Genomic DNA, 24,039 nt, shown 5'->3' with positions numbered 1-24,039 from the left:
TACACCCTAATGCTTGGGATGTATGGCTATATTAGCTTCCGTATGTTAAACTATGCTATGAAGTGGCTTTGCCAATGTGACTAGAGATCTTAATATGGGAGGCTATTTTTGATTTTCTGTATGGGGTGTGATCACAAAGGTGTATTAAGAAGGTGGTAGAAACACCAGCATCATAGAGGGGGGTGAACTGGTGAGATTTAGTACTACCTGTAATCCTGACACTCAGAAAGTTAGGACAGAAGGATCCCTGAGGTATGAGCAGGCAGATCTACACAGTGACTTCTAGCCCAGTCTGAGACACATAGCAATATCCTGTTTCAAAATGGGGGGGGGGAGAGACAAGAAAAGGAAGCAGAAGAGGAGGAGGAGATGATGGAGGGAGAAGTCAAAGGGAAAAGGAAGAGAGAAGCATGTTGGGAGCAGAAGTTAGAACCATGCACCTTGAAGATGGAGACAGGGGCCAGGAGCGAGGGAATGCTGGCAGTCTCTAAAAGCTAGAAAAGGTGGGAAACGAATTATTCTTGGCGCCTTCAGAAGAAATGCGGCGCTACTGCCTTAGGGTTTCTACTGCTGTGGTGAAACACCGTGACCAGAAAGCAAGTTGGGGAGGAAAAGATTTATGGGCTTACACTTCCACATTGCTGTTCCTCACAGAAAGAAGTCAGGACAGGAACTCAAACAAAGCAGGATCCTGGAGGCAGGAGCTGATGCAGAGGCCTTGGAGGGGTGCTGCTTACTGGCTTGCTTCATACAACTTGCTCAGCCTGCTTTTTTATAGAACCAGGACCGCAAGCCCAGGGATGGCACCACCCACCATGGGCTAAGCTCTCCCCCATTGGTCACTAACTGAGAAAATACCTTACAACTGAATCTCATGAAGGCATCTCCTCAACTGAGTCTCCTTCTTCTCTCCAATGACTCTTGCTTGTGTCAAATTGGCATACAAAATCAGTCAATACACTTACAATACCTTAGTTTCATCCCATACACCCTGTGATTGCTAATACTGTCAACTTGACATGATCTAGAATGAACTAGGAAACAAACTTCTAGACATGCCTATGAGGGACCATCTAGCTTAGGTTCACTGAGGTAGGATGACCATGTGCCACAGTATTCATTGGGTTAGGGTCCCACATTGAATAAAAAGGAGAAAGAGTCAGGTGGTGGTGGCACATGCCTTTAATCCCAGCACTCAGGAAGCAGAGGCAGGCGGATCTCTGTGTGTTCAAGGCCAGCCTGGTCTACAGAGTGAGTGCCAGGACAGGCTCCAAAGCTACAGAGAAACTCTGCCTCAAAACAACAGAAGAAGAGAAGGAGGAAGAGGAGGGAAGGGAAGAGAAGGGAAGGAAGGGAGGGAGGGAGGGAGGGAGGGAGGGAGGGAGGGAGGGAGGGAGAAAGGAAGGAAGAAGAGAAAGAAAAGGATGGAAGGAAGGAAAGAAGGAAGGAAGAAAGAAAGAAAGAAAGAAAGAAAGAAAGAAAGAAAGAAAGAAAGAAAGAAAGAAAGAAAGAAAGAAAGAGAAATTGTAAGCGGAGACTGTTCATTCGTTTCCCAGCCACTCAGACCCGAATAATCACACCGAAATTATATTAATTACAGCACTGTCTGGCCAATGACTCAGGCATATTTCTAGCTAGCTCTTACGTCTTGAATTAACCCATTTCTATTCATCTATGTATTGGCACGAGGCTATGGCTTACTGATAAGGATCTGTCTCCTTTGACATCTGTCTGACTCCGCCTGCTCTCTCTATATATACCTCTGGATTTCCCACCTGGCTTTACTCTACTAAGCCGTTGGCCAAAACAGCTTCTTTAGTAACCAATGATAATAAAACATATTCCTAACCTACAGAGGGGAATCTCACATCAGAAAACAAGCAAGGGAGCTGAGCTGAGTATCAGCACTCATCTCCCTCTGCTTCCTGACTGCAGGTGCCATGGGACCAGCTCCCCCACTCCTGCCACCATCTTGGTCTCTGCTCTCACACTAGTACCCACCTTATGTTCCTCATTTGCCCCTGGCCCCAGCTCCTCCTCTGTTTAACCCTGCAGCTCACACATGTCCATGCCCAGAGAAAGAATGATGTCACTCTATCTGACCTTCTTTGTGATCACTTTATCTGCTTCTCTCCCTAATACACATCTTGCCAGGTACTCTCATCACAGAGGTGCCGCTTCAGACTTCTGACCACCAAAGCCACGAGGTGATCAATCCCCACGGTGTTGAGCTACTAAGTTTGGGATTTTTTTTTAATTTTTAATTTTTTAAATTTCATCTATTTTTTTTACATTTTTAAATTGCTTTTATTGAGCTATATATTTCCCCCTCCCTTCCTCCCTGCTCTCCTTCTACCTTCTCTCATGGTCCCCATGCTCCCTATTTTCTCAGGAGATCTTGTCTTTTCCTACTTCCCATGTAGATTAGATCCATGCATGTCTCTCTTAGGGTCCTCTTTGTTGCCTAGGTTCTCTGGGATTGTGAATTGTAGGCTGGTTTTTCTTTGCTTTATGTCTAAAAGCCACTTATGAGTGAGTACATATATTTGTCTTTCTGAGTCTGGGTTACCTCACTCGATATGATGTTTTCTAGATCCATCCATTTGCTCATACGTTTCAAGATATCATTATTCTTTCCCGCTGTGTAGTACTCCGTTGTGTAAATGTACCACATTTTCTTCATCCATTCTTTGGTTGAGGGGCATTTAGGTTGTTTCCACATTCTGGCTATGACAAACAAAGCTGCTATGAACATAGTTGAGCACATATCTTTGTGGCACGATTGAGCATCCTTTGGATATATACCAAAAGTGGCATTACTGTGTCCTGAGAAAGGTTGTTTCCTAATTTTCTGAAAAATCGCCACACTGACATCCAAAGGGGCTGTAACAGCTTGCACTCCCACCAGCAATGGAGGAATGTTCCCTTTTCCCCACAACCTCTCCAGCACAAGGTATCATCAGTGTTTTTGATCTTGGCCATTCTTACAGGTGTAAGATGGAATCTCAGAGTTGTTTTGATTTGCATTTCTCTGATGGCTAAGGATGTTGAGCATTTCCCTAAGTGTCTTTCAGACATTTTAGATTCCTCTGTAGCGAGCTCTCTGTTTAGGTCTGTACTAGTTTGGGGTAATTTGTTGTAGCAGCCATGGAGAACAGAGACTGCTGTATACAGCGTCCACTCTTCACTCGCATCTTTACTCCTGAGCAGTGGCATTTATTCAAACAAATGAAATGGTGAAGACTGCCAGACAGATAGGAGAAGTGTGTTTGTTTGTGGAGGGGAGATTTTGTTTTGTTTCGTATGAGCAACAGAGTATTATATGCAGTAACTGTTGCAGAATGCTTCAAAGTCTGTTGTAATAGTAACATCTGCTGTAAAGAAGAGAATGCCCCAGGCAGTTAACGTCTTCCCAGGTTGAGATTCTGACCAGGTGCCTAAAAAGTCCTTGGTCAGAATGGACCACACGGAGCCTCCCTCCTTGCAGGTTCCACATCTTCCTCGCTGCCGTTATCCTGGCACCGATGGCTGCGGTCTTTGTTCTCCGGGAGCCTGCTGTCAAGCTGACTAATTAGGGTGGCATAATGATCAGAAATGGGAACCGTAAAAGGAAAATTGCTGCGCGGTCAGCTGCCCATTAGAGAAGAACTATACCTGTCATATCCATTAACAAACAAAAGGTGGGGCTTTGCATAAATCTCCTCTCTAACTTTGCCGGGTTGGTGTGTAGCACCCATGGGAGACTGAGCAGGGGTCCTGAAGCAGTTCAAATGCACTTTGCTGGACAGGAGCTACTTTGTATTCCAAGAAGAGAAACAGATGTGCTCGGCTGCCCATCTGCCAGCGGTGGGGTAGCTGTGCATTTCGTTTTCAAGAAATTGTAATCAGTTACCAGGAGGCAAACATCAAGATCAGCCTCTGCTGTGAGGAGAAAGCCATTAGCTCTCCATAGGCTTCTTCTCAAAAGCCCAAATCCCACTTGAAGCAAGAGAAAAACACTTTGGGGAAAGGAAGATGACTTAGTGGGTAAAGCACCTGTTGTCAAGCCTGAGGACCAGAGTTCAGTTCCCAGGGCTCACACAGTGGAAGGCGAAAACTGACTCCTGGGAACTGTCCTCTGTTCTCTACAACACACATGTACACATGCACGCACGCACACACGCACACACACACACAAATAAATAAATGTAATTAGGAAGGGAAAGAAAAACCAGACAAATGAGGAAAAGTCTATAAAGTCACTGACAGCTCTCCTCCAAATACCACTTGTATTGGCATCTGCCTTAGTTTCCGTTTCCATGCAGTGTGAGAACTCTGGCTTCTACACCATCTCCCTAATGTCTTACCTTAAACGAACCCCAAAATTCTCTGCCCTGGGATCTAGGCAGGCAATAGCCTGAGTCACAGAAGAAGGAAAAAAAAAAGCCGGGCGGTGGTGGCACATGCCTTTAATCCCAGCACTTGGGAGGCAGAGGCAGGTGGATCTCTGTGAGTTCAAGACCAGCCTGGTCTACAAGAGCTAGTTCCAGGACAGGCTCCAAAGCCACAGAGAAACCCTGTCTTGAAAAACCAAAAAAAAAAAAAAAAAAAAAAAAAAAGAAGGAAAAAAAAACAGCATCAGTAAACATCAAGATTTACAACTGCATGGCTCAAAAGCCAGGAGACAGGAGCCTGGGGAAGTCCCTCCTTCCATCCTGGGCAGAGCCTGGTTCACATCTCAGCCATTTGAATCTAATTTTGTAATCACTAGAGGACCTTGGCTAAAGGTGCAGTTTCAGATTCAGTAGATTTGGGGCAGGGCCCAAGAGTCATCCAAAACCTTGCTGCTCCAGCTAGACCATGGTGTGCTGTTTTAGAAGGAAATGTCTAGAGTCATAGTTCTGAAACGGCAGTGTTTGCTCGACAGGGGACGTTTGGCAATGATTGGACGGTTGTCTCGGCTGGAAGGCAGACTCTGCTGAGAGCTGTTAGGGGAAGGCCTGGGGCGCTGTTAACCAATCAGTGATGCACAAAATGACTGCTCACAATAAGACTCATCCCAATCCAAAGTGTCAGCACTGGAGGTGAGAAGCCTGGCGTCAATCAGTGATTCCCACACCTCAGTATGAGGATGTAACACTGGAAGACACCCCGATCTAAGCAACCTACGAATGAGATTGTACACCTCACCTCTGTGTGACCTTGCACACATCACTAGCATTTCCAAACCTTGATCAACAAACCGTCTGCAGGTTAAAATTATCCAGATACCCACAGGTCCATAGAGGGGACATTCAAGCAGCAATGTGTGCCACTGACGCCCTATTGTGTGCTGGCACCACCTTAAACAGCCACACAATAGCCGTGAAACACTAAAACCCCTGCTTTGTTCACTCTTGCTAGGCACTCACAATTTTTACATTAAATTTACTCAAGCGACACTAATGGGGGCACCTCTCTCCAAGAAATCTGTCCAACGCAGCTTCTGCTCCAAGTCTCAAAGACAAGCTCCAACAGGCAGGGAGGCTGCGTCAGGGAAAACGGAACCCACTAAGGCCTTCTCTGGGATGAATTGCTCCCAGCTCAATACGGTATAAAGTTACAGCTCTCTGAGCTTTAAATCATGACTACTCTGTTACCTTGGGCAGCACCAATGGTGATGCAGTTACCCAGGCTGACTGTCCAAGCAAGAGGGGAGGTTTGCTGAACTCAGAAGCCAAATTCCGCTCTGCAGGGAGCCTGGGCCCTGGCAAACCACGGTCAAATGACAAGGCCTGGAGGGTGAGACATGTGGAATGGGGTTTCTTTATGCCAGCCACCATGCTGGGGACAGAGCATAACTCTGGGTTCTGAGCGGTTGGCGCTGCAGGCAACCACCAACCCTTGCCCGGGATGTTAGTCTCCTCTAGAGGAGAGCTGAGAAGTTCTGGTTGGTCATGACAGTAGTTGACCTAGAACCTCCCCAAGCCACTGTGGTGGTGAGCTGGCTGCCGTGAGCCCTTAGTGGACTTCGTTCCTGTAATACAGCTCCACAGGAGAGCTGTCTGGTCTGGCTAGCCTTATCTCCCAGTAGTCTCAAAACAGTGCCCAGGGCCCATTTATCAGCACTCACCCAACCTCTGCCATTTTCTGTCTGGCCCCCACTCGCTGGTGTCCATGTCTAACTAACAGGATCTAAGTCCAAGTGAGTACTGACTTGCCACGGCTCTCACTGCACTGAAACACTAAGTTCAAAACACATATTATATGTTTCCTATTGATCATATGGAGATTGTTATCCAAGGGCAAGATGGATGTGAAATTTTGCCAGGCACGCCCTGAATAAAGAGTGGGCATGAAAGGTAAAATGTGGAAGAAACATTTGCTTCCCCAAGACCACAACACTAAGAGGTAAACATTATTTAAGCAATTGTTTGCAAATGAGAAATATATGGCTAACGGATTTCAAGAAACTTTCTTGAGAGTCACATAAATAGCCAAAGCCTAGCCGAGATGTCCTGGGATGGTTTGAATGAAAATGGCCCCAGAGACTCGGAAGGAGTGCTATTATTGGAGGTGTGGCCTTGTTGGAGGACGTGTGTCACAGGAGGTGGGCTTTGAGATTTCAGAAGATCCAATCAGGCCAGCGGCTACCTGCTGATCCAGGTATAGACCTCCCAGCTATCTCTCCAGCATTGTCTCTGCCTGTGCGCCACCATGCTTCCTGCCACCATGATAATGGACTAAACCTGGGAACTGTAAGCCAGGCCCAATTAAATGTTTTCCTTCATTAGCATCACTGCAGCCATAGAAACCTAACAAAGACACGCCCTGATTCCAAGCTCGCATGCCCTATTTCCTCTCTCAGAAAGAGTGACAATATCACATCCATCCATGAGAAACCACTTGTTTAGCCACCATCTGCCTGGCCTCCTGACAATATTTGTGCTTGGGGTACCTGGAGAAGAGAGGCGTCTCCTAAAACCCATACCCAACATACATACCCTCCCTGCTTCCCCCCGACACCCAAAGCCCCTCAGAGTACAGTTCCAGAGATCACAAAAGGGTGCAGCAGCCGAGCCAGCTTGGCCAGAGTGGGAATAGAAATGGCTCAGATGTTCTGTGAGAGGGCCAATCAGCCCACCCTGCTGAGAATCAGCGCAGCTGGCTCTCAGTGGCCTTCCCTCCCCAGCCTAGGAATGGGGAAAGCCGTGGTAGCTAAGCTGGCCAGCTAAAGCGTATTCAGTCTCACAACCGGGTATCTTAAATGTCAGCCCTCCTGGGTCCAATCTGCGTTTTAACCACCGTCTTCACATCACCACCGAGGAAGGGAGCCTTGCTTGAGAGAGAAGCTGGGGCTCTATTCAAGCCAGAGGAGGTTTTGGCCCCATGTGTGCTCTTTTTTTTGAATTCTTTCTTCAGCTTTCCCACCAAGGCTATTCCTTACTGCTTTTCTATTGCAGTGGCAAGGGCTCTCCGCCGTGCCGGGCCCCCTGCCTGGGTCTTTTCTGGCTAGACAGCTGGGGCTCCTCGTTAGGCAAGGACTGCAGATAACGGGCTTCCTAAGTCCCTCTACCCCAGTCTCCGAGGGGTTCTCTCCTGCCCTTTCTGCCGCCTCTCCCTGGCACCTGCTCCAGCACTGCAGGGTAGCCCCACCGCTCCCCAAGCCTGCAGGGGATCTCTCTGTGTTTCTGATCCATCTGTGACTTCTGCATCCCAGTCAGCTGCTGAGTCTTTGATCATCCTGCCTGCCACTGACTCACTCTGCTGCCCATGTGAGCACCATGTCTCTCTCTCACACACACACACACTCACACACACACCATACACACACACATACACTCACACATGCACCCACATACACACCACACATGCACCACATATACACACACACCACACATACTCACACACACCACACGGACACACATACTCACACACACACAGCTCACACACTCACACACCATGCCCTTATAATAAAATGAAAGCGACTGGCTTCAAATCTAGGGGATTATTTATGGCTCCCAGCTGAGTAGCCTTTCTCAGGCAGTATCTGTAAGTTTCAGCTTCCACACATGAGATACACAGAGAAATTAGCCTACCTACCTCAGAGGTGTGGAACAAGAGAGGTGGTAGGGGCCCAATGACTGAGGCTCCTGTCTTCACTCATGAGTTCAGGGAAAAAAGGAAGGGAAAAAAGACAAAAATGAACCATTTTTTTTAATGTTTATTGGTGCCTGGATAAAATGGATTAGATTTTTGTCCAAGGGGCTTCCCAAGATACAGATATGAAGGGCAGAGAGAACTTGATTGACTGGGGTGGGAGAGGAGTGCTTTTCATTGTTTCGATTTTTTTTCTTTTTTTCTTATTTTAGGGTGTGTCTCTAACTAGCCCAGACCTTGAACTAGAGATGCTCCTGCCTCAGCCTCCCAAGGACAGAGATTACAGGCAAAGAAGGAATATTTTGCTATTTGTTCTCCAATAGCCACACACCACACGTGAAGCAGGTATACCCAGTACTTGCTACAAATGGAGTAAGCACTCAGGCCAACGAGACGAAGCAGTTTATCCAAGCTCCAGTTAACAGACTGCACAGCTGGGATCTGAGCTAAATTAGTTTTGAAGCCCAGGCTCTCAGCACTGGTTTGGATGAAACAGGGCCCAGCAAGAGGCAATTGACTTTACTGCATATGGAAGCAACTCTCCGAAGCAAGGGGCAGCCGTTACACTTGCCAAGGGACCTCACAGTCATTGTCTCGTTGCACCCACCTGTTCTTTCAAACAATATTCGTTGAGCATCCTGTGTTTGAAATTATCTATGAAATCCTAAGGATGCAGTAAGAAATAACGCAAAGTCCCTGACTTTGGCATCAAAAAGACAGATGCCAAAAACAGCAGCTAACGGTGAATATACAAAAGTAGGCATGGACATAGACAGAGGGGTAGACATAAATAAAGACATAAACAGATAGGACAGAGACAGACACAGACATTAATACAGACATCAATACATACAGACTGGATCTATACATTGACATTCACGTCGATACAGACAGATTAGATAAAGACATTAACATAGACAGACAATCTCCATGAGAAAAATTAAATCAGGACTGAGGAATATGGAAGACATCAAGTACAGCTCCAAGTTATAAACCTAGCGAAGAAAACGTGAATGTATAATGGAATATTATTTGTGTTTTAATAAATAAAACTTGCCTGAAGATCAGAGTGCAAAGCAGCCACTGATCAGCCATACAGGCCAGGCAATGATGGCACACACATTTGATCTCAGTAGTCACACTAATTAACCATAGAGGCTAGGCGGTAGTGGTGAATGCCTTTAATCCCAGCACTTGAGAGGAATGTAAGACAGGAAAAGACAGGTCTCAGTCTCAGTCTGAGGATTCATGGAGGCAGGATTGTCCATTTCTGTCTGAGATAGAGGTAAGAGCTAGTGACTGACACTTTGCTTTTCTGATCTTCAACTTGAACCCCAATGTCTCTGGGTTTTTATTATTTGTGCATATTATTATATGTCCGGGGAAGAACATTTCAAGCAACTGGACCAGTCAATGCAACATTCCAAAGAAGGAAACAATGTGGTTTTTGAGTTCTATCCAGGTTCTATAAAGAAAACATTGTGGCAGGGAAAACAGCAAAAAGAAAACCGTATGCGTTAAGATCTTAGCATCAGTGAGGGTGGTAAACATAGAGCCTTGCTAATCACAAGGATGACTTTGGGTTTTGCTCTTCAGTGTGTTGAGGACCAGAGAATGTAGAATAAAGATGGAATCCTGGTTTGATTTGCATTTTTTAATTTAACTAAGGACAAGAATGGAAGAAAACATCCCAGCCTAGTCATGAGGGCCTTAAAGCACCCAGTCTGACAGATGAGGGTAGCTTGGATCAGAGGCCAAGCAGGGAAGATGTTGAGAAGTGGTTGGATTGGGGATCTATTGCAAGGACAGAGGGGTGAGGGTCACCTCAGGAGCAGAATGAGAACCCCAGAGCTCAGGACCATAAAGTGAGTGTAAATGTGTCATGAGCACAGTATCTGGTTAGTGAGAGTAGAATCAGTTTGAGGGACACCTGCCCATCCCTCAGCCAGGGATCACTGTACTATCTGCATGGAGCAATCCAAAATGTCCAGCTGATCCCCCAACACCAGCCTCCGAGCCACCCTTGGTTCCTCACCCCTCTCCTGGCAAGAGGACAGGCCAGCTGCACCATCTAACACTCACTGTGTATTTTTCAAATGACATTTTCTTAGTAAGGAAAACACGGCATGCCACTTTAATGCAAGATGATAGAACAAAGGAACAGCTCTTGGGGAGGCATCAGATCGCTCCTGTTCAGGGAGCCACACTGTACATCCCACAGAAAAGGATGGGGGCTCCTTCTTCCACAGTGTCTCTCAACCCTGTCTTGCCAGGTGCTTGCTGGCATACCAAGAACTCCCGGATGCTGGTGGAGAGATAGGTACAGACTGAAGAGTCAGGGGATTTTTCACCAGAGGCTGCAGGGACACAGGAGGAGAGGATGAACCCAAGAGTGAGGAAAACAGTCCCCGGTGTGTGCCCTGACTCCATTGCAGGGGTGGTGGGATGGGGGGAGTCCAACAGGAGATGGCTGAGCAGTGGCCTGCTGTGTGGAAAGGGATCACTGGAGAGTAGTGCCCACAAGAAGCAGTCCGGTGTAGCTAGAGCAACGGGAGAGCAGCGGGAAGCACAGATACTGTGCTGGGCCTGCATCAGGGACTTAGAGGTACCTACCACCGTGAGACTGCCATGACTACCACTCCATCTCACAAGGGAGCCGGAGTTCAGAGGGCGCACTCTGAAGAGAAGGTAGAACCTATGTGCATAGCTTCCCTGGGAGGAACTATCACCCAGGGATGCAGATGGGAACCCCACCACTCAAAAGCCTCTCCTTTCTCCCCCCAGGGAAAGCCCTATCTTGACCTCCACCAGGTTTATCAGTAGTCTGAGCCCAGAAAATCCTTTTGTCTTTTTTATTAATATGTATTAATTATGCATAATGGATTCCATTATGACAAATTCAAACATGTACATAATGTATTTTGGCCATATTTACCGCCATTGCCCTCTCTTGTGTTCCTCTCCCTGGTCCCACTCTTTCAAACTCTTACACTTTCATATTCGTGGCCCGGTGAATTCCTGTGGGGTTGCCCACAGCAGCGTGGGTGAGGGGTTATTTGCAGTTGTGTGAGCACCTTACTAGGGCTACACCACTGAAGAAAATACCTCCCCTTCCTTAGAAACCGTGAACTGGCCGGGCGGTGGTGGCACACGCCTTTAATCCCAGCACTCGGGAGGCAGAGGCAGGTGGATCTCTGGGAGTTCGAGGCCAGCCTGGTCTACAAGAGCTAGTTCCGGGACAGGCACCAAAGCTACAGAGAGACCCTGTCTCGTAAAACCAAAAGAAAAAAAAAAAAAGAAACCGTGAACTGTGCGTAGATCCTCTGGGAAGGGTGGAGCCTTAGGAATGCCTAAGTGCAGAATATTATTTTAAGGTGTGTGGCTTTAGTTTATGCTGTATTTGTTTAACTCTGTGAAGCTGTGATGCTTTGCCTGTCTAAAACACCTGAAGGTCTAATAAAGAGCTGAAAGGCCAATCATGAGGCAGGAGTGATGTGGGATTCCCCTCTGTATGCTGTGAATACCATTGGTGAATAAAGAAACTGCTTTGAGCCTATAGCAGAGCAGGACATAACAGAGCTAGGTGGGGAAAATTAAACTAAGTGCTGGGAGAAGGGAGGCGGAGTCAGGGAGAAGCCATGGAGCCGCTAGAGACAGATATAGTGAAACCTTGCCAGTAGGCCATGAACCTCATTGTAAAATATAAAATAAGGGAGATGGGTTAATTCTAGATGTTAGAGCTATCTAGCAATACGCTTAAGTAATTGGCCAAGCAGTAATTTAATTAATACGGTTTCTGTGTGGTTATTTTGGGAGTCTGGGCAGCCGAGAAATGAACAAGCGGCCTCCTTACTACACAGGAGTAAGGATAGGTGGGGCTGTCAGGCAGAGAGTATAATAGAAGGAGAAGAGTTGGAGCAATAAGAGAAGAAGGGGAGGAGGACATCAGAGATCACCAACCCAGTCACCTACCCAGCCATGGAGTAAGAAAGAAAGTAAGATATACAGAAGAAAGATAAAAAGTCCAGAGGGAAAAGGTAAGTGGGTTAATTTAAGAAAACCTGTCAAGAAACAAGCCAAGCCAAGTCCAGGTGATTATAAGAAAGGATAAGCCTCTGTGTGTAATTTATTTGTGGGTCCCTCCAAGAGAGCCAAAAAAGAGTCACACAACACCTCACCCCACCAAGAGCATGTTGGCCAGCTCAGTCTTGTATGGATATTCACAGCTGCTGTGAGTTCAAGACCACAGCAGCCATGTCGTGCCCTGACATCAGCATCCCACACCGTTCCCTGACTCCATCCAGCCCTTACATTCTTTCTTCCCACCCTCACCCCAACTATCTGTTCCCTGAGCTTTAAGGAAGGTAATAGTGATGTCTCAGTTTGGACTGAGCATCCAATTTTGAGAGCAGGATTTCCAGTGTGCCTGGTTATGGGTAGACAGGACCTCTCCAGTCTGAACTGGTCTGGAGATCAGGACAAGGTTAGCTCTGGTTTCTCGACCAGCACCTACCATAGCTTCTTCACTTCTCACCTCATAAATCTGATGAGAGAATTATGGGAAAGAAATGTCCTGGACCCCTGAACCAGTGCCCTTCCTAAAGTTATCATGAGCTAAGCAAGCAGCCACCTCAAGGAGACACATTCCAACCCACAGATGGGGGTGTTCTAACAGTGTCTAAGTTGCAGAAGGACCTTTAAGATCAAATACAAATGGCCAGATGAAGGTGTGGGGGGTGCACACCATTATCCCAGAACTCAGGACTCGGTGATGGGGAATCTCTGTGAGTTCAAGGCCAATCTTGTCTATATAGTGACCAGCCAAGCAAGCTATGGCTACACAGTGAGATTTTGTCTAAAAGAAGAGGAGGATGAGGAGAAAAGAAAAATATGAGCTACAAATGGCAAAATCCTTAATGGGTATGTATAAGGGTGCTCGGGGCTCAGACTAGAAGCCAAGATAATCATATGTTGGTTGGATGAACTGTGACTTCCAGAGCATAACCTGCTGAAGAGCTGGTGCTGTAGGCATATGGGGCAGGGCAGAATTCTATCTTCAGGATAGCCAGACATAAAAGAGTTTTAAGGTTCAAGCTTTTCAATCAGAAAAACACAGGTTCAACTTGCAGCTTCCCCGTGTATTGCTGACTCGGCACAATTTACTTAGCCTCTCTAAACCACAATCCCCCCTTTAGAAAGAGACATAATATAATATACCTCACAGAATTCAAATGAGGCTTAAAACAAAATAATACTGTGACAGGCATACAATAAGAGTTAGCTATATAAAAAGAGAGAAATTGCAAGTCTGCCCCCTGGTGGAATGTTAAAGCCTAGCACGTTGGAGAATGAAAAGAAGCGAAAAGGTGTCATGGTCAACAGACACACATCTTGACTGGATCCTCCTTGCTGCTACAGAGCAGAAGGAACCGAGTGTCTGTCCACGTGCAACCAGGAGGAAAACCTCCAAGGCTGAGTATGCAGAAGCCACATCCAAGAGTCCATTAGAGAGTGTTCAACCGGAAAGTAGTGATGCTGACTGTGAGATCCTTGCACGAACAAAAAAATCTCTAACATAAAGCAGCCACCAGAGCATCAATTAGAAACCTTTCAGGGAAACTGCCCTTTACTGTAACCTTCCTATTGGTTCCCATTCCATCCAGCAGCTCTGGACACGGACACGGACACACATACACACACACACACACACACACACACACAGGACAAAAGACCTACAAAAGAAATCTCACCTTAACTGAAGTTTTTAAAATATAATTTGTGATCAAAGTGACACTTGTTTAAACTGACTCTTAGGGCTGGAGAGATGGCTAAGTGTCTAGGAGCACTTGCTGTCTTTCAGAAGACCTGGGTTCGGTTCCCAGCGCCTATGTGGTAGCTCATATATATCCTTAACTCCGGTTCTAGGAGATCCAGCACCTTGTTATGGCCTGTAGTACGCATGTCACATGTATATACACACAGGCAAAACACAAAATAAAATTATATATACTCTGTGATCTGGGCATGGTGGCCATGCCGACAGTTCCAGCAATTGGAACAGAGGAAGGAATCCGAAGCTATAGCCCAAGACCCTGTCTCAAAAGACAAAGCTGTTAGAAAGAGGATGCGGAGCAGTGCATACAATGAAGTATGCAGCCCTGTAGTCCTAGCACTCAGAAGGCAGAGGCAGGACGATCACCAAGAGTACCAGGCCAGCCAGAGCTACATAGAGAGATGCTGGGTTTTTTTTTGTTTGTTTGTTTGTTTTGTTTTTTTTAATTTGTGTACTTTTTTTTTTTTTTTTTGGTTTTTCGAGACAGGGTTTCTCTGTGGCTTTGGAGCCTGTCCTGGAACTAGCTCTGTAGACCAGGCTGGTCTCGAACTCACAGAGATCCACCTGCCTCTGCCTCCCAAGTGCTGGGATTAAAGGCGTGCGCCACCATCACCCGGCAGAGAGGTGCTGTTTTAATAACAAAGGGCGGTGGTTGGGAGGCTGGGGCGAGGGCTCGGTGAGTAAAGAACTGGCTGGACAAGTGTGAGGACTTGAATTCAGATCTGCAGAACCCAAATGTCTTAGTCAGAGTTATCCTTGATGGGACGAAGCACCATAATCAGAGCAACTTGAAAAAGAAAGAATCTATTTGGCTTACACTTCTATAACTCTGTTCACCACTGAAGGAAGTCAGAACAGAAACTCAACCAGCAGGAACCTGGAGGCAGGAGCTGATGCAGAGACCATGGAGGGGTGCTGTATACTGGCTTGCTCCCCATGACTTACTCAGCCTGCTTTCTTATAGAACCCAGGACCACCAGCCCAGGGGTGCCCCACTCACAATGGACTGGGCCATCCCCTATCAATCACTAATTATGAAAATGCCTTACAGGCTTGCCTACAGTCAGAGTTTATGGAGGCATTTTTCTCATTGGGGGCTCCCTCTTCTCCAGTGACTGTAGGCTATGTCAAGTTGACATAAAACCAGCTGGCAGGCCAGAGAGATGGCTCAGAGGTTAAGAGCACTGGCTGCTCTTCAAGAGGTCCTAAGTTCAATTCCCACCAACCACATGGTGGCTCACAACTATCTATAATGACATCTGGTGTCCTCTTCTGACCTGCAGGCATACATGCAGGCAGAATGTTGTATGCATAAAAAAACACATAAATCTTTAAAAATAAAAAGAAAGAAAGAAGGAAGGAAGGAAGAAAAGAAAGAAAGAAAGAAAGAAAGAAAGAAAGAAAGAAAGAAAGGAAGGAAGGAAGAAAGAAAGAAAGAAAGAAAGAAAGAAAGAAAGAAAGAAAGAAAGAAAGAAAGAAAGAAAAGAAAGAAAAAGAAAAACAGCTGGCACACCATATAAAGCTAGAAACAGGAGCACTGCCTGTAATCCCAGAGTTCTTAAGGCAAGAGGGAGACAGAGGCAGGAAGAGGCCCAGAGCTTTAAGGTCAGCTGGTGTGGTAAACCCAGCAATGAATGAGAGATACTACATCAAACAAGGTGGGAGAGGAGGACCAACACCCAAGTTTATCTCCACACATAGGCATCCATGCTTACACCTACAAATACATACATAAAGACAAAAAATGAGTCAAAAATAAAATACAATAAATAAATAGACCATGAAGGAAGAGAGACCTCAGTATCTTGCTGGGTTGTTCTTTGGTGTGGTGGGAAGATGAGCATTCTTTCCCCTCTCCCCATGGACCCCCTGCATCTCCCACAAGCTGGGGAAGGGCTGTGTCTCCCCTCCATAGCAAACAACCTGGGAGAACTCCCAGCTGCCATTCAGCTTCTTTATCCTGTTGGCCTTGAAAAGCACCATGACTTTTCTTTCTAAAAGCTTGTCTCAGTCGGTAGGTTTGTGGCCCCTCCACCCATGTAGCCTGACTCCCTTCTGCTCCTCTTGAGGAACCCAACTTCCCAGAAGAAAGCAGACTCTCCCCCCCCCCCCCCGATGGGACCACTCTTATCAGATACCAGGCTGAACCATCAGCTGCACACTTTGGACGAGCATCAATTTCCTCCCCTCTGAGGTTCATCTGAACCAGTAGGCCATGCACTAACCAGGCGTGGTTCTCCTCTTCTGGAAGATGTTATGTGCTCATCAACTGAGATCAGGTCCCCAAGGACCCTACCTTCTCAGGTTCTGAAGGCATTTCAAGGGCATTTGTGTTATTTTAATACCACATACATGGACTTGGAAACTTTCCAAGCATTTTAATATTAATTACTTTGCTTAAGTCTGGCACAACCCTGTGAGAAAGCAGGGGCTGGATACAGAAATTAAGGATAAGCTGTTAATTCAGGACTGGGCAATTGGTCAACCGCAGGGCTAGACTGAGGAAGATGCAGGAAGAGAATGAGACACAAATGTGCAACATCTGTATGAGAAGGTTGGGCCTGACAGGGTGGGTCACACAGCCTCAGATGTCCTCCCTGAGGTAGACTTGGCCAACCTAGCCCTTCCATGCTGCCTCCTGTGGGAGTACCGTCTACACAGAAGCCATGGGCTGTTTATGTGGTTCCTGAGGATGGGTGGTGCTTGGCACAGGACCTGGCACAGGGTAGGTACTTGTTGCGTTTCTGACTGACTGTCCTCCAGCTGTTCTGAAGGTTAAATGTGGCTGCTCAATCTCGATCCTACTACCTAGTGGCCAGTGCCAAGGCAGGCTGATGACCCATGACGTTGGCATTGCCGGATCAGTCTGCAGACCCCACCACACCCAAGCTCCAGCCCATAGACAGCAGCAGAAGCCCATTTTCAGACAACCATGGTGATTCTTTAAGGGCATGTCATACACATCACACTATCATGGGGTCCCCTTAGGAAACCAGCAGACTGTTTGTGGACATGTTTATGTGGGCAAGTCCTCTGTAAGGGCAGAAGTCAGGAAAAGTACGATCCACAGTTCTGACCTAAGATAGCTGGCAATCTGCTGTGAGTGACAGTTCTCAGCCATCCCAGGACACCTCACCCGCCTAGGGCACTGCTAGTTAGCTTCTGTGTGTATGTATTTTCCAAAAAGAGAGGGAGTGGACAAAGTCATATCAGTACTTAATACTTGTAGGGGCACTTGGGTGTGTATCTCTGAGATACCTATAAGCAATCAAATAAGGCAGTCCATCAACCACAGCCACCAGAATCCTCCCACTAGATGGCAGACGCACACCAAACACAGTTTAGCATGCCTAGCAGCTGAATGCAGTTGCCTAGTAATCAAGGAACACAGGCACATTCCTAGCATTCCGCACAGGTCTGTTTTAAGGGCAAGGCAAACACCGGAAAAGTCGGCTGTGATTTTACAGCAGAGGCTGGACACTGCCATACTGTCGGGGAAGCAGAGTCCCTGGGGCCTCCTGTGAACATCCATGAGTGCGATGAGCAACCCGGGCAGGGGGACTGCCGGGACATGCTGCCCCGGCCAGGACAGTCAGAACTCAACACACATTGGCTTTCTTCTGGGAAACCAGTCACTGTAACACTGAGTCCAAACAGCTCCTCACGATACAGTGCCGTGTGGATGTGACGACGTGACGACTAGTTCATATAGAAAACAGGTTTGTTTTGTTTTTCTTTTTGATTTTTCGAGACAGGATTTCTCTGTAGTTTTTTGGAGCCTGTTCTGGAACTTTGTTCTGTAGACCAGGCTGGCCTTGAACTCATGGAGATCTGCCTGACTCTACCTCCTGAGTGCTGGGATTTAAGGTGTGCACCCACCACCCCGCTAGAAAGCAGTTTTAGGTTCTGCCTCTGATTGCGGTCTAGTCCTGAGATGTATATGCCAGGGTTCACACAGTTTCATTTTAGCTCGTGGTTTACTGAAAGCGTGTGTAAGCATACACACAGGACTAGGAGCTAGCAGAGCACTGTTGGTGTTGCAGTGTTGGGGACTGAACAGAGACCTGTGCTTGTGCTAAGCAGATGCTCTAGTGCCGAGCTACGTCCCCAGCACAGAAAAATGTCATTAAACGTTTTGGTTTGGGGGTTGTTTGTTTTTTGTTATTGTTTTGTTTTTTTGAGAAGTAGGGAGTAGACAGGTTCTTAGTATGTGGGTGAGGATGACTTCAAACTTGCCATCCCTCCTGCCTCAGCTTCTCTAGTGTTGGGGTCACAGACATGTGCTATCACACCTAAGCTTTAAAATCAGCTGTGAAGTACCTAAACATTCCCAGCACTGCATAAAGAAATCCGCCTAAGCCCAGTCTCTTGATGTTGACATTGTCATGCTCAAGACCCACTCTCTACTTTTAAGCAGGCATTAAGTTTTCTGCAAACCTGCCCCACTAATGGCTTCATTAAAGCTAATGCTGCCATTAGTTTGGGGCTAGAGACGGCTCACTTAAGAACAATGGCTAGGAGGCTCACAATCATCTGTGACTCCAGTTCCAAGGGATCTAATGCTCCCGAGGGCAGCAGGCACACAAGTGGTCCACAGATAAATGTGGAAGCAAAACACCCACACCCACAAATAATTTAAAACAGCACCACTGCCCACGGGGGGGAGAGGCACTGTTGGAGAGAGGCTTCTGTTGAGAGAGCTGCCCAATTCCTAGATGGGATGACACACGGAAAGATGTGATGAGCAGAGGAACTAAGGCAGGGACTCTCAGGAGCTGCAGAGCACAAGCCGATTCTGGGCAAATCCCTGACGGCACATCATGCAGCTCTTTTAAAAACAAGTTTAGTGTGATGGCACACATCTTTAATCCCAGCAGCAGGAGGATGGGGCAGGGGAAATCTCTTTGAGCTCAGAGGCCAATACGACAAGTCCCAGGCCAGCCAGGGATATACAGCAAGACCCTTGTCTCAAGAACCACCATCAGCAACAACAAACCAACGAGAATATAGAAAGGCTGGAGAGATGGCTCAGCAGTTAAGGGCAGTTACTTTTCTTTCAGAGGATCCAAGTGTAACTCACAAACATCTGTGACTCAGTTCCAGATCCAACACTCGCTTCTGGTCTCTTTGGGCACTGCATGCATATAGTATACATGCATACATGAAAACACTAATGCATATGTATCCTTTAGAAAAATTGATATACATCTGCCTTCATTCATTTCAGAGTGAGGTATAGTTAACGGAAATCTTTTTACTACACGCCCCTCAGTTTATTCCATTTAAGTTTGGTTTTCATTTTCAATATAGAAAGGCCTGGGAAGGTAAAGAGACAGAGGCTACAAAAATGACATCAGTGAGAAAAAGCCAGTATTCCAAGAATCATGGCCTCCCAGAAACCGTGGCACAGTGAGTGGTTCACACAATACAATGTGCAAGACAAGTAACATCAGGAGAACCTGAGCACAGCTAGGACCTGGAGTCTGCTCCATACATCCCAGGACCAGAAGGCCTAAACAGCAGGCTAGGCAACCACTCCCTCCAGAAATGCAAGGCCCAGCCCTCCCTCCACCCCGAGTTCTTAGCAGGCTCCCACAGGCTGCTTCTAACCAAGCATCACAAAGGAATCGAGTTGGTAGTTTTTGTCCGTCTTTATTTACAGCAAAGTACATAGGATGTGGTCATTTCATAGCACTAACAAAGGTAGGGCAGTAAAACCAAAGAAGGGAAGAGACAGCATCTTCTAGGAAAAGAACAGCCTAGGTATCTACCTAGCCACTCACCCTCCCGAGGCAGGCCTGGATGGGAAGTCACTGCCTGAGAGAACAGGAAGCTACTATAACACCTTATCACTGTGCCTGGCATCATAAGAGCAGAGCAGGCCCAGAGCCAGAGTCCTAAGAGGGGCCCTGCGCGCTCCAGATGCATCCAACACCTGTGCCTTCCCCAACCTGCTCTCTGCCTTGTTCTGTCTGACACAAGCATTGTCATCTGCCCAGAGTAAAAGGATAAATGGCAAAGGTGACAGAGGTCAGCCAGTCCTTCCCAGAAGCTGCAGCCTGTGTGTACTCCAGACTGACCTTAGCCTCCCTACAGGCAGCCCAATGAAAAACACTTCCCTGCAAGAGGCTTGCAGTCAGCGTGGACCAGTCCCTCCTTGTGGCTACTCAGGGGCACACCTGACCCAGCTGCTTCCCAAGACAGACAACCCACCTTGGCTAGAGCAAGCCGGAGGCAACTTCCCCACGATCTGAGTAGCCACCACCGTGAATATTAATTAGTTCTGAGACAGGTGACTTGGACACCGTCCTCCCCCTAAGGCCTGTGAACCCACACCCTTCCCCAGGGCCTACTCTAAATCATATTCCTGTCTTTTTCCCCCCCACACCAGCCTCGGGTTCCCCAAAGAGAAGTCACAGTTAGTTGTTGCATTAGCATGATGGAGTGTGAGGCTGGGCCTTCCTGTGACCTAAGGCTTAGAAGCTTGTTTCCTAAAGACAGTATGTGAGCCGGGAGGGAGAAGCGAGCACCATTGGGAGGCTCTGAAGCCGAGGGATTTGTGCACCTGTGATTAATGTTTCATGGCGCCGCTCAGCTGTCCTTCCTCTCTGAACAGCTAAAAGTCCTCCGAACACAAATGCCATGGTTTCTTAGTAAGTTTACCTCCAACTCTCCAACGGAATTGGAAATCCAGAACCTCAAGACTCAGACCACAATATTTCCTATACAAAGTTCAAGTTCAAATGCACAACTGGCCAAAAGCTGGGCAGCCTCAGAGCAGCAGAGCCCCCTTCCCTGCACACAGCAAACACTGCTTCGAGCCAAGCCAGAACTGCTTAGTTTCCCCAGGAGGTAGGGACAGAGTAGTCCCAAAGCTGTGTTCAAGCTAGGAACGGGCTGCTCTGAGGCCCTGGAGGTTTGGTCCCAACACCTTAGGCAGATGAGGAAGTGGCTAAGTAAAGGCTCAGAGATGAGAAGAATCCATTTTCCACGGCAGTGGGATAGATAGCCAAGGCACTAAGTGGTTTGGCACCTGGGAGCTTCAAGTAAAGTTGAGCATGCTACCCACTGAGAGGCCAAGGCTCTTGCAGACACAAATGGGTTTCCCAGGAGCACACGCCATTCCAACAAGGCCCTTGTCCTTGGGATCCCAGATGAGGCCCTAACCTACCTTTTATCTCAGGATTACCAAGAACGTGAAGTTGATGTGATAAAGACTGCCCCCAGACACTCTAGGACACACCTGTCTTGCTGAGTGTGTGCCTTCCCCACAGGTACCTGAGCTGAATGCTCCAGCAGCAGCTACCATCATGGGAACTTGCTGCAGAGCCTGCACCTCGGCCTCGCGGTGCCTCAGGAAAATGGCAAAGCTCTATGGAGGCCTAGGTCCATGTCTTTTAAATAGAAAATTGGAGTTGGAGGCAAATTTGAATCCTGATTGGGGAACTGGACGGTGCTGAAACAGCGAGGAAACCTCAGCCAGGTTGGAGAGGAACGGGGTAAGAAGCTCAGAGGCTGAACTACAGAGGAGGCTCCGCAGTGTCCAGATACCAGTAACTAAGCATGTGGCCCACAAACTGCAGGATGGCGACCACCAACATGACAGTCCTTGGCTCTGAGGCCTCTATCTCACACACCTGTCCCTTCTCGCTTGGTCCCCATTTTCTCCAGTTTTCTTCTCAGCACATCAGCTTCCTCCAGAAAGGAGTTCCCACCAAGAGGAAGTGTTCAAGAAAGCTGAAAGCCCCTACCTTGGGCATCTTCAATATAAAACCCCAGTTTAGGTACCCATGATTTAAATACCCTCCCTTAATATCTTCTAAGAAATAGTTCCCTTCTCCTAGCCCCTTCCTGCTGGGCAGCCACCACATTAACATGGGACGGTGGGACTCAGGCAATCACCCTGACAACACTGCTCTCGTGGGACTCTCGGGTAAGAGACACACACTGTCCTCGTCTCACTGAACAGCTCCATGGGTGGAACTCCCAGGTGCATCCTCTAAGCCACTGTCAGTGGTCAACACCAGATGTCCTTAACCAAAGCCCAGACTGCAAGGAGCCGCTCCTTAGCCAATAATGTGTCCAGACAACCTGACCACTCACTTCCCTAGGAGGCAGTTCTTCCTTAAACATGCCAAGGGTCACAGTCCCACCCTTCCCACCACCTATCTCTCTTTTCCTGCAGGAAGAGATCCTATAAAATCCCCTCCCCCCCGACTCCCCAGAGCAGAAAAGACAGCTCTGGCTTCCTAGGAGACAGACAGCAGAGGAAGGATGGAGGTGTGGGGCCACCCAGGCTGACAGGGCCAGAGTGAGGCAAGGAGAAAGGCAGCCAGATTGGTCTTCCTCAGTGGGCCTCTTCCCTGAGATTGAGTTTTTGAGTCGAGATCAAGTTTAATTTCAACTACCCCCATCAAAAAAAAAAAAAAAAAAGTATCTCTCTTAGCTCCAGTTTCAAGGAGGGGACATCTCTCAGGGGGGCCTTGAGAGTTGAGTCCCATCCCTACTGAGGCCCAGGGTGCTGAGAGCAAGGGACATCAACCAATCGACCACCCACCCCCCGTGGCTCCCCAGATGCCAGAACATAGAGCCCTGCTGAGTGGGGCTCCAGGCCCAACACCCACGCACAGGTTCCTGTAGAATACTTATGGCAAACAGCTTTACAGTATTTGTACATTTACACAAAAATAGATCCTTTTATATATATGTATGTATGTGTGTATTTATAACTGGTTACACGTTGGAGTCATAATTAGGCATCACCAGTAGTAGTTGGCACAGTTTGTCACTTAAGCTCAGGGTCAAGTTCTGTTTGATTTGCTGTTCCAAAGTACAAAAAAGGAAAACAAGAAAATCAAGGCAATTCATCTTCGTGGTGTTTTCTTAAATACAGTAATTTCAAAGGAGGCGTATGTACAGATGACCAAAGCCTCTCGACCCTCCTGCGGCTTGGAGCTGGGGGCTGGGAATTGGAGTCAGGGCACAGGGGTCAATGTGGCCGGCTGCTGGATTCTGATGCCTGTCTCTTGCGAGAAGGGGTGTAGCCGTTGAGATAGCCGTTGGTCTGCCGCTTGGAGAGCCCTCCGTTGAGGATGTCCTGGATATGCTGCACGATGAGGTTGATGGCCACTGTGGAGCAGAGAGCAACAGTGTTAGGGAGGGGCAGGAGGGCAACACGGTCTGTATGCACGGAAGGACACACAGGAACCAGAGGCCAAGACTTCAAGGAAAGTGGCCCTGACCCTCTAGAGCGAGTCACCTGAGCCTCCCTCCCTCCAGCTGGGCTCATAGGACACCTCCTTTGCGAAGTATTCTAAAAGGACTGGAAATGAGACCCAATGAATGACATCCTGCTAATCAGAGTCCCCCTAGATAAATTAAGCAACCCAAAAATTGTGGGGATGTGACTGAAGATGACTTTACTACCACCAATCACCTCTAAGTTCCTTTTCCTAAGCATCTATCAACTTATGTCCCAAACAGCGCAACAACACAGAAAGTCCTGTCTTCCCACAGAAGAGTGAGCTACATTAGCATCAGAAAGAAACTCGGTACCTCAGCCCACTGACCAAGGCTAACAATAACAAAAAGGAAGTGTGTACTGTGCATGCCGTGTGTCATGTGTGAGTGTGCACGTGTGTGGGGAGGGGTAACGTGTGAGAGTCTACGGCGGTCAAAGGACAATGGCAGGTGCGTCCTTTTCTGTTGCCACCTTATTCCCTTCAAACAGTCTCTCTCACTAAACCTGGAGACAGCTAGGCTGGAAGACAAGCCCCAGCATCGGATCAAGAAGGAAGTCTACCTTCACTGAAAAGGAGTCTTAGGCACCAGGGGTCAGAGTTTCCAATCCAAATAGTATTAGGGTTACAGACACAGACCCAGCCATGGCCAAGGATTTGGGGAGTTTTCTTCCACAAGGGTCTCACTATGTGGATCAGGCAAGCTTCAAACTCAGAGATCCACCTGACTTTGCCTCCTGAGTGCTAGGATTAAACGTGTGTACCACCATGCCTGGCTTTAAGATTGGACTTCCATGTTTGGGCAAATGCTCTTACCCACTGAGCCACCCTCTAGCCCCAAACTAAGGA

General features: G+C 47.5%; 1 protein-coding gene across 1 annotated transcript in view; it reads right to left on the bottom strand.

Annotated features, from left to right (window-relative positions):
- Positions 1-22,146: 22,146 nt before the first annotated feature.
- Uck2 (uridine-cytidine kinase 2) overlaps positions 22,147-24,039 on the bottom strand; it is a 64,448-nt gene continuing 62,555 nt past the window's right edge. The window contains exon 7 of the mRNA XM_057770514.1: positions 22,147-23,080. Within this exon, the coding sequence (XP_057626497.1) occupies positions 22,941-23,080 (140 nt within the window). The 3' untranslated portion in view covers positions 22,147-22,940. The remainder of the gene's footprint in view (positions 23,081-24,039) is intronic.

This window comes from Chionomys nivalis, chromosome 5 (assembly GCF_950005125.1).
Source record: "Chionomys nivalis chromosome 5, mChiNiv1.1, whole genome shotgun sequence".
Classification (NCBI taxonomy): domain Eukaryota; kingdom Metazoa; phylum Chordata; class Mammalia; order Rodentia; family Cricetidae; genus Chionomys; species Chionomys nivalis.
This window is presented reverse-complemented; position numbering and strand designations above follow the sequence as displayed.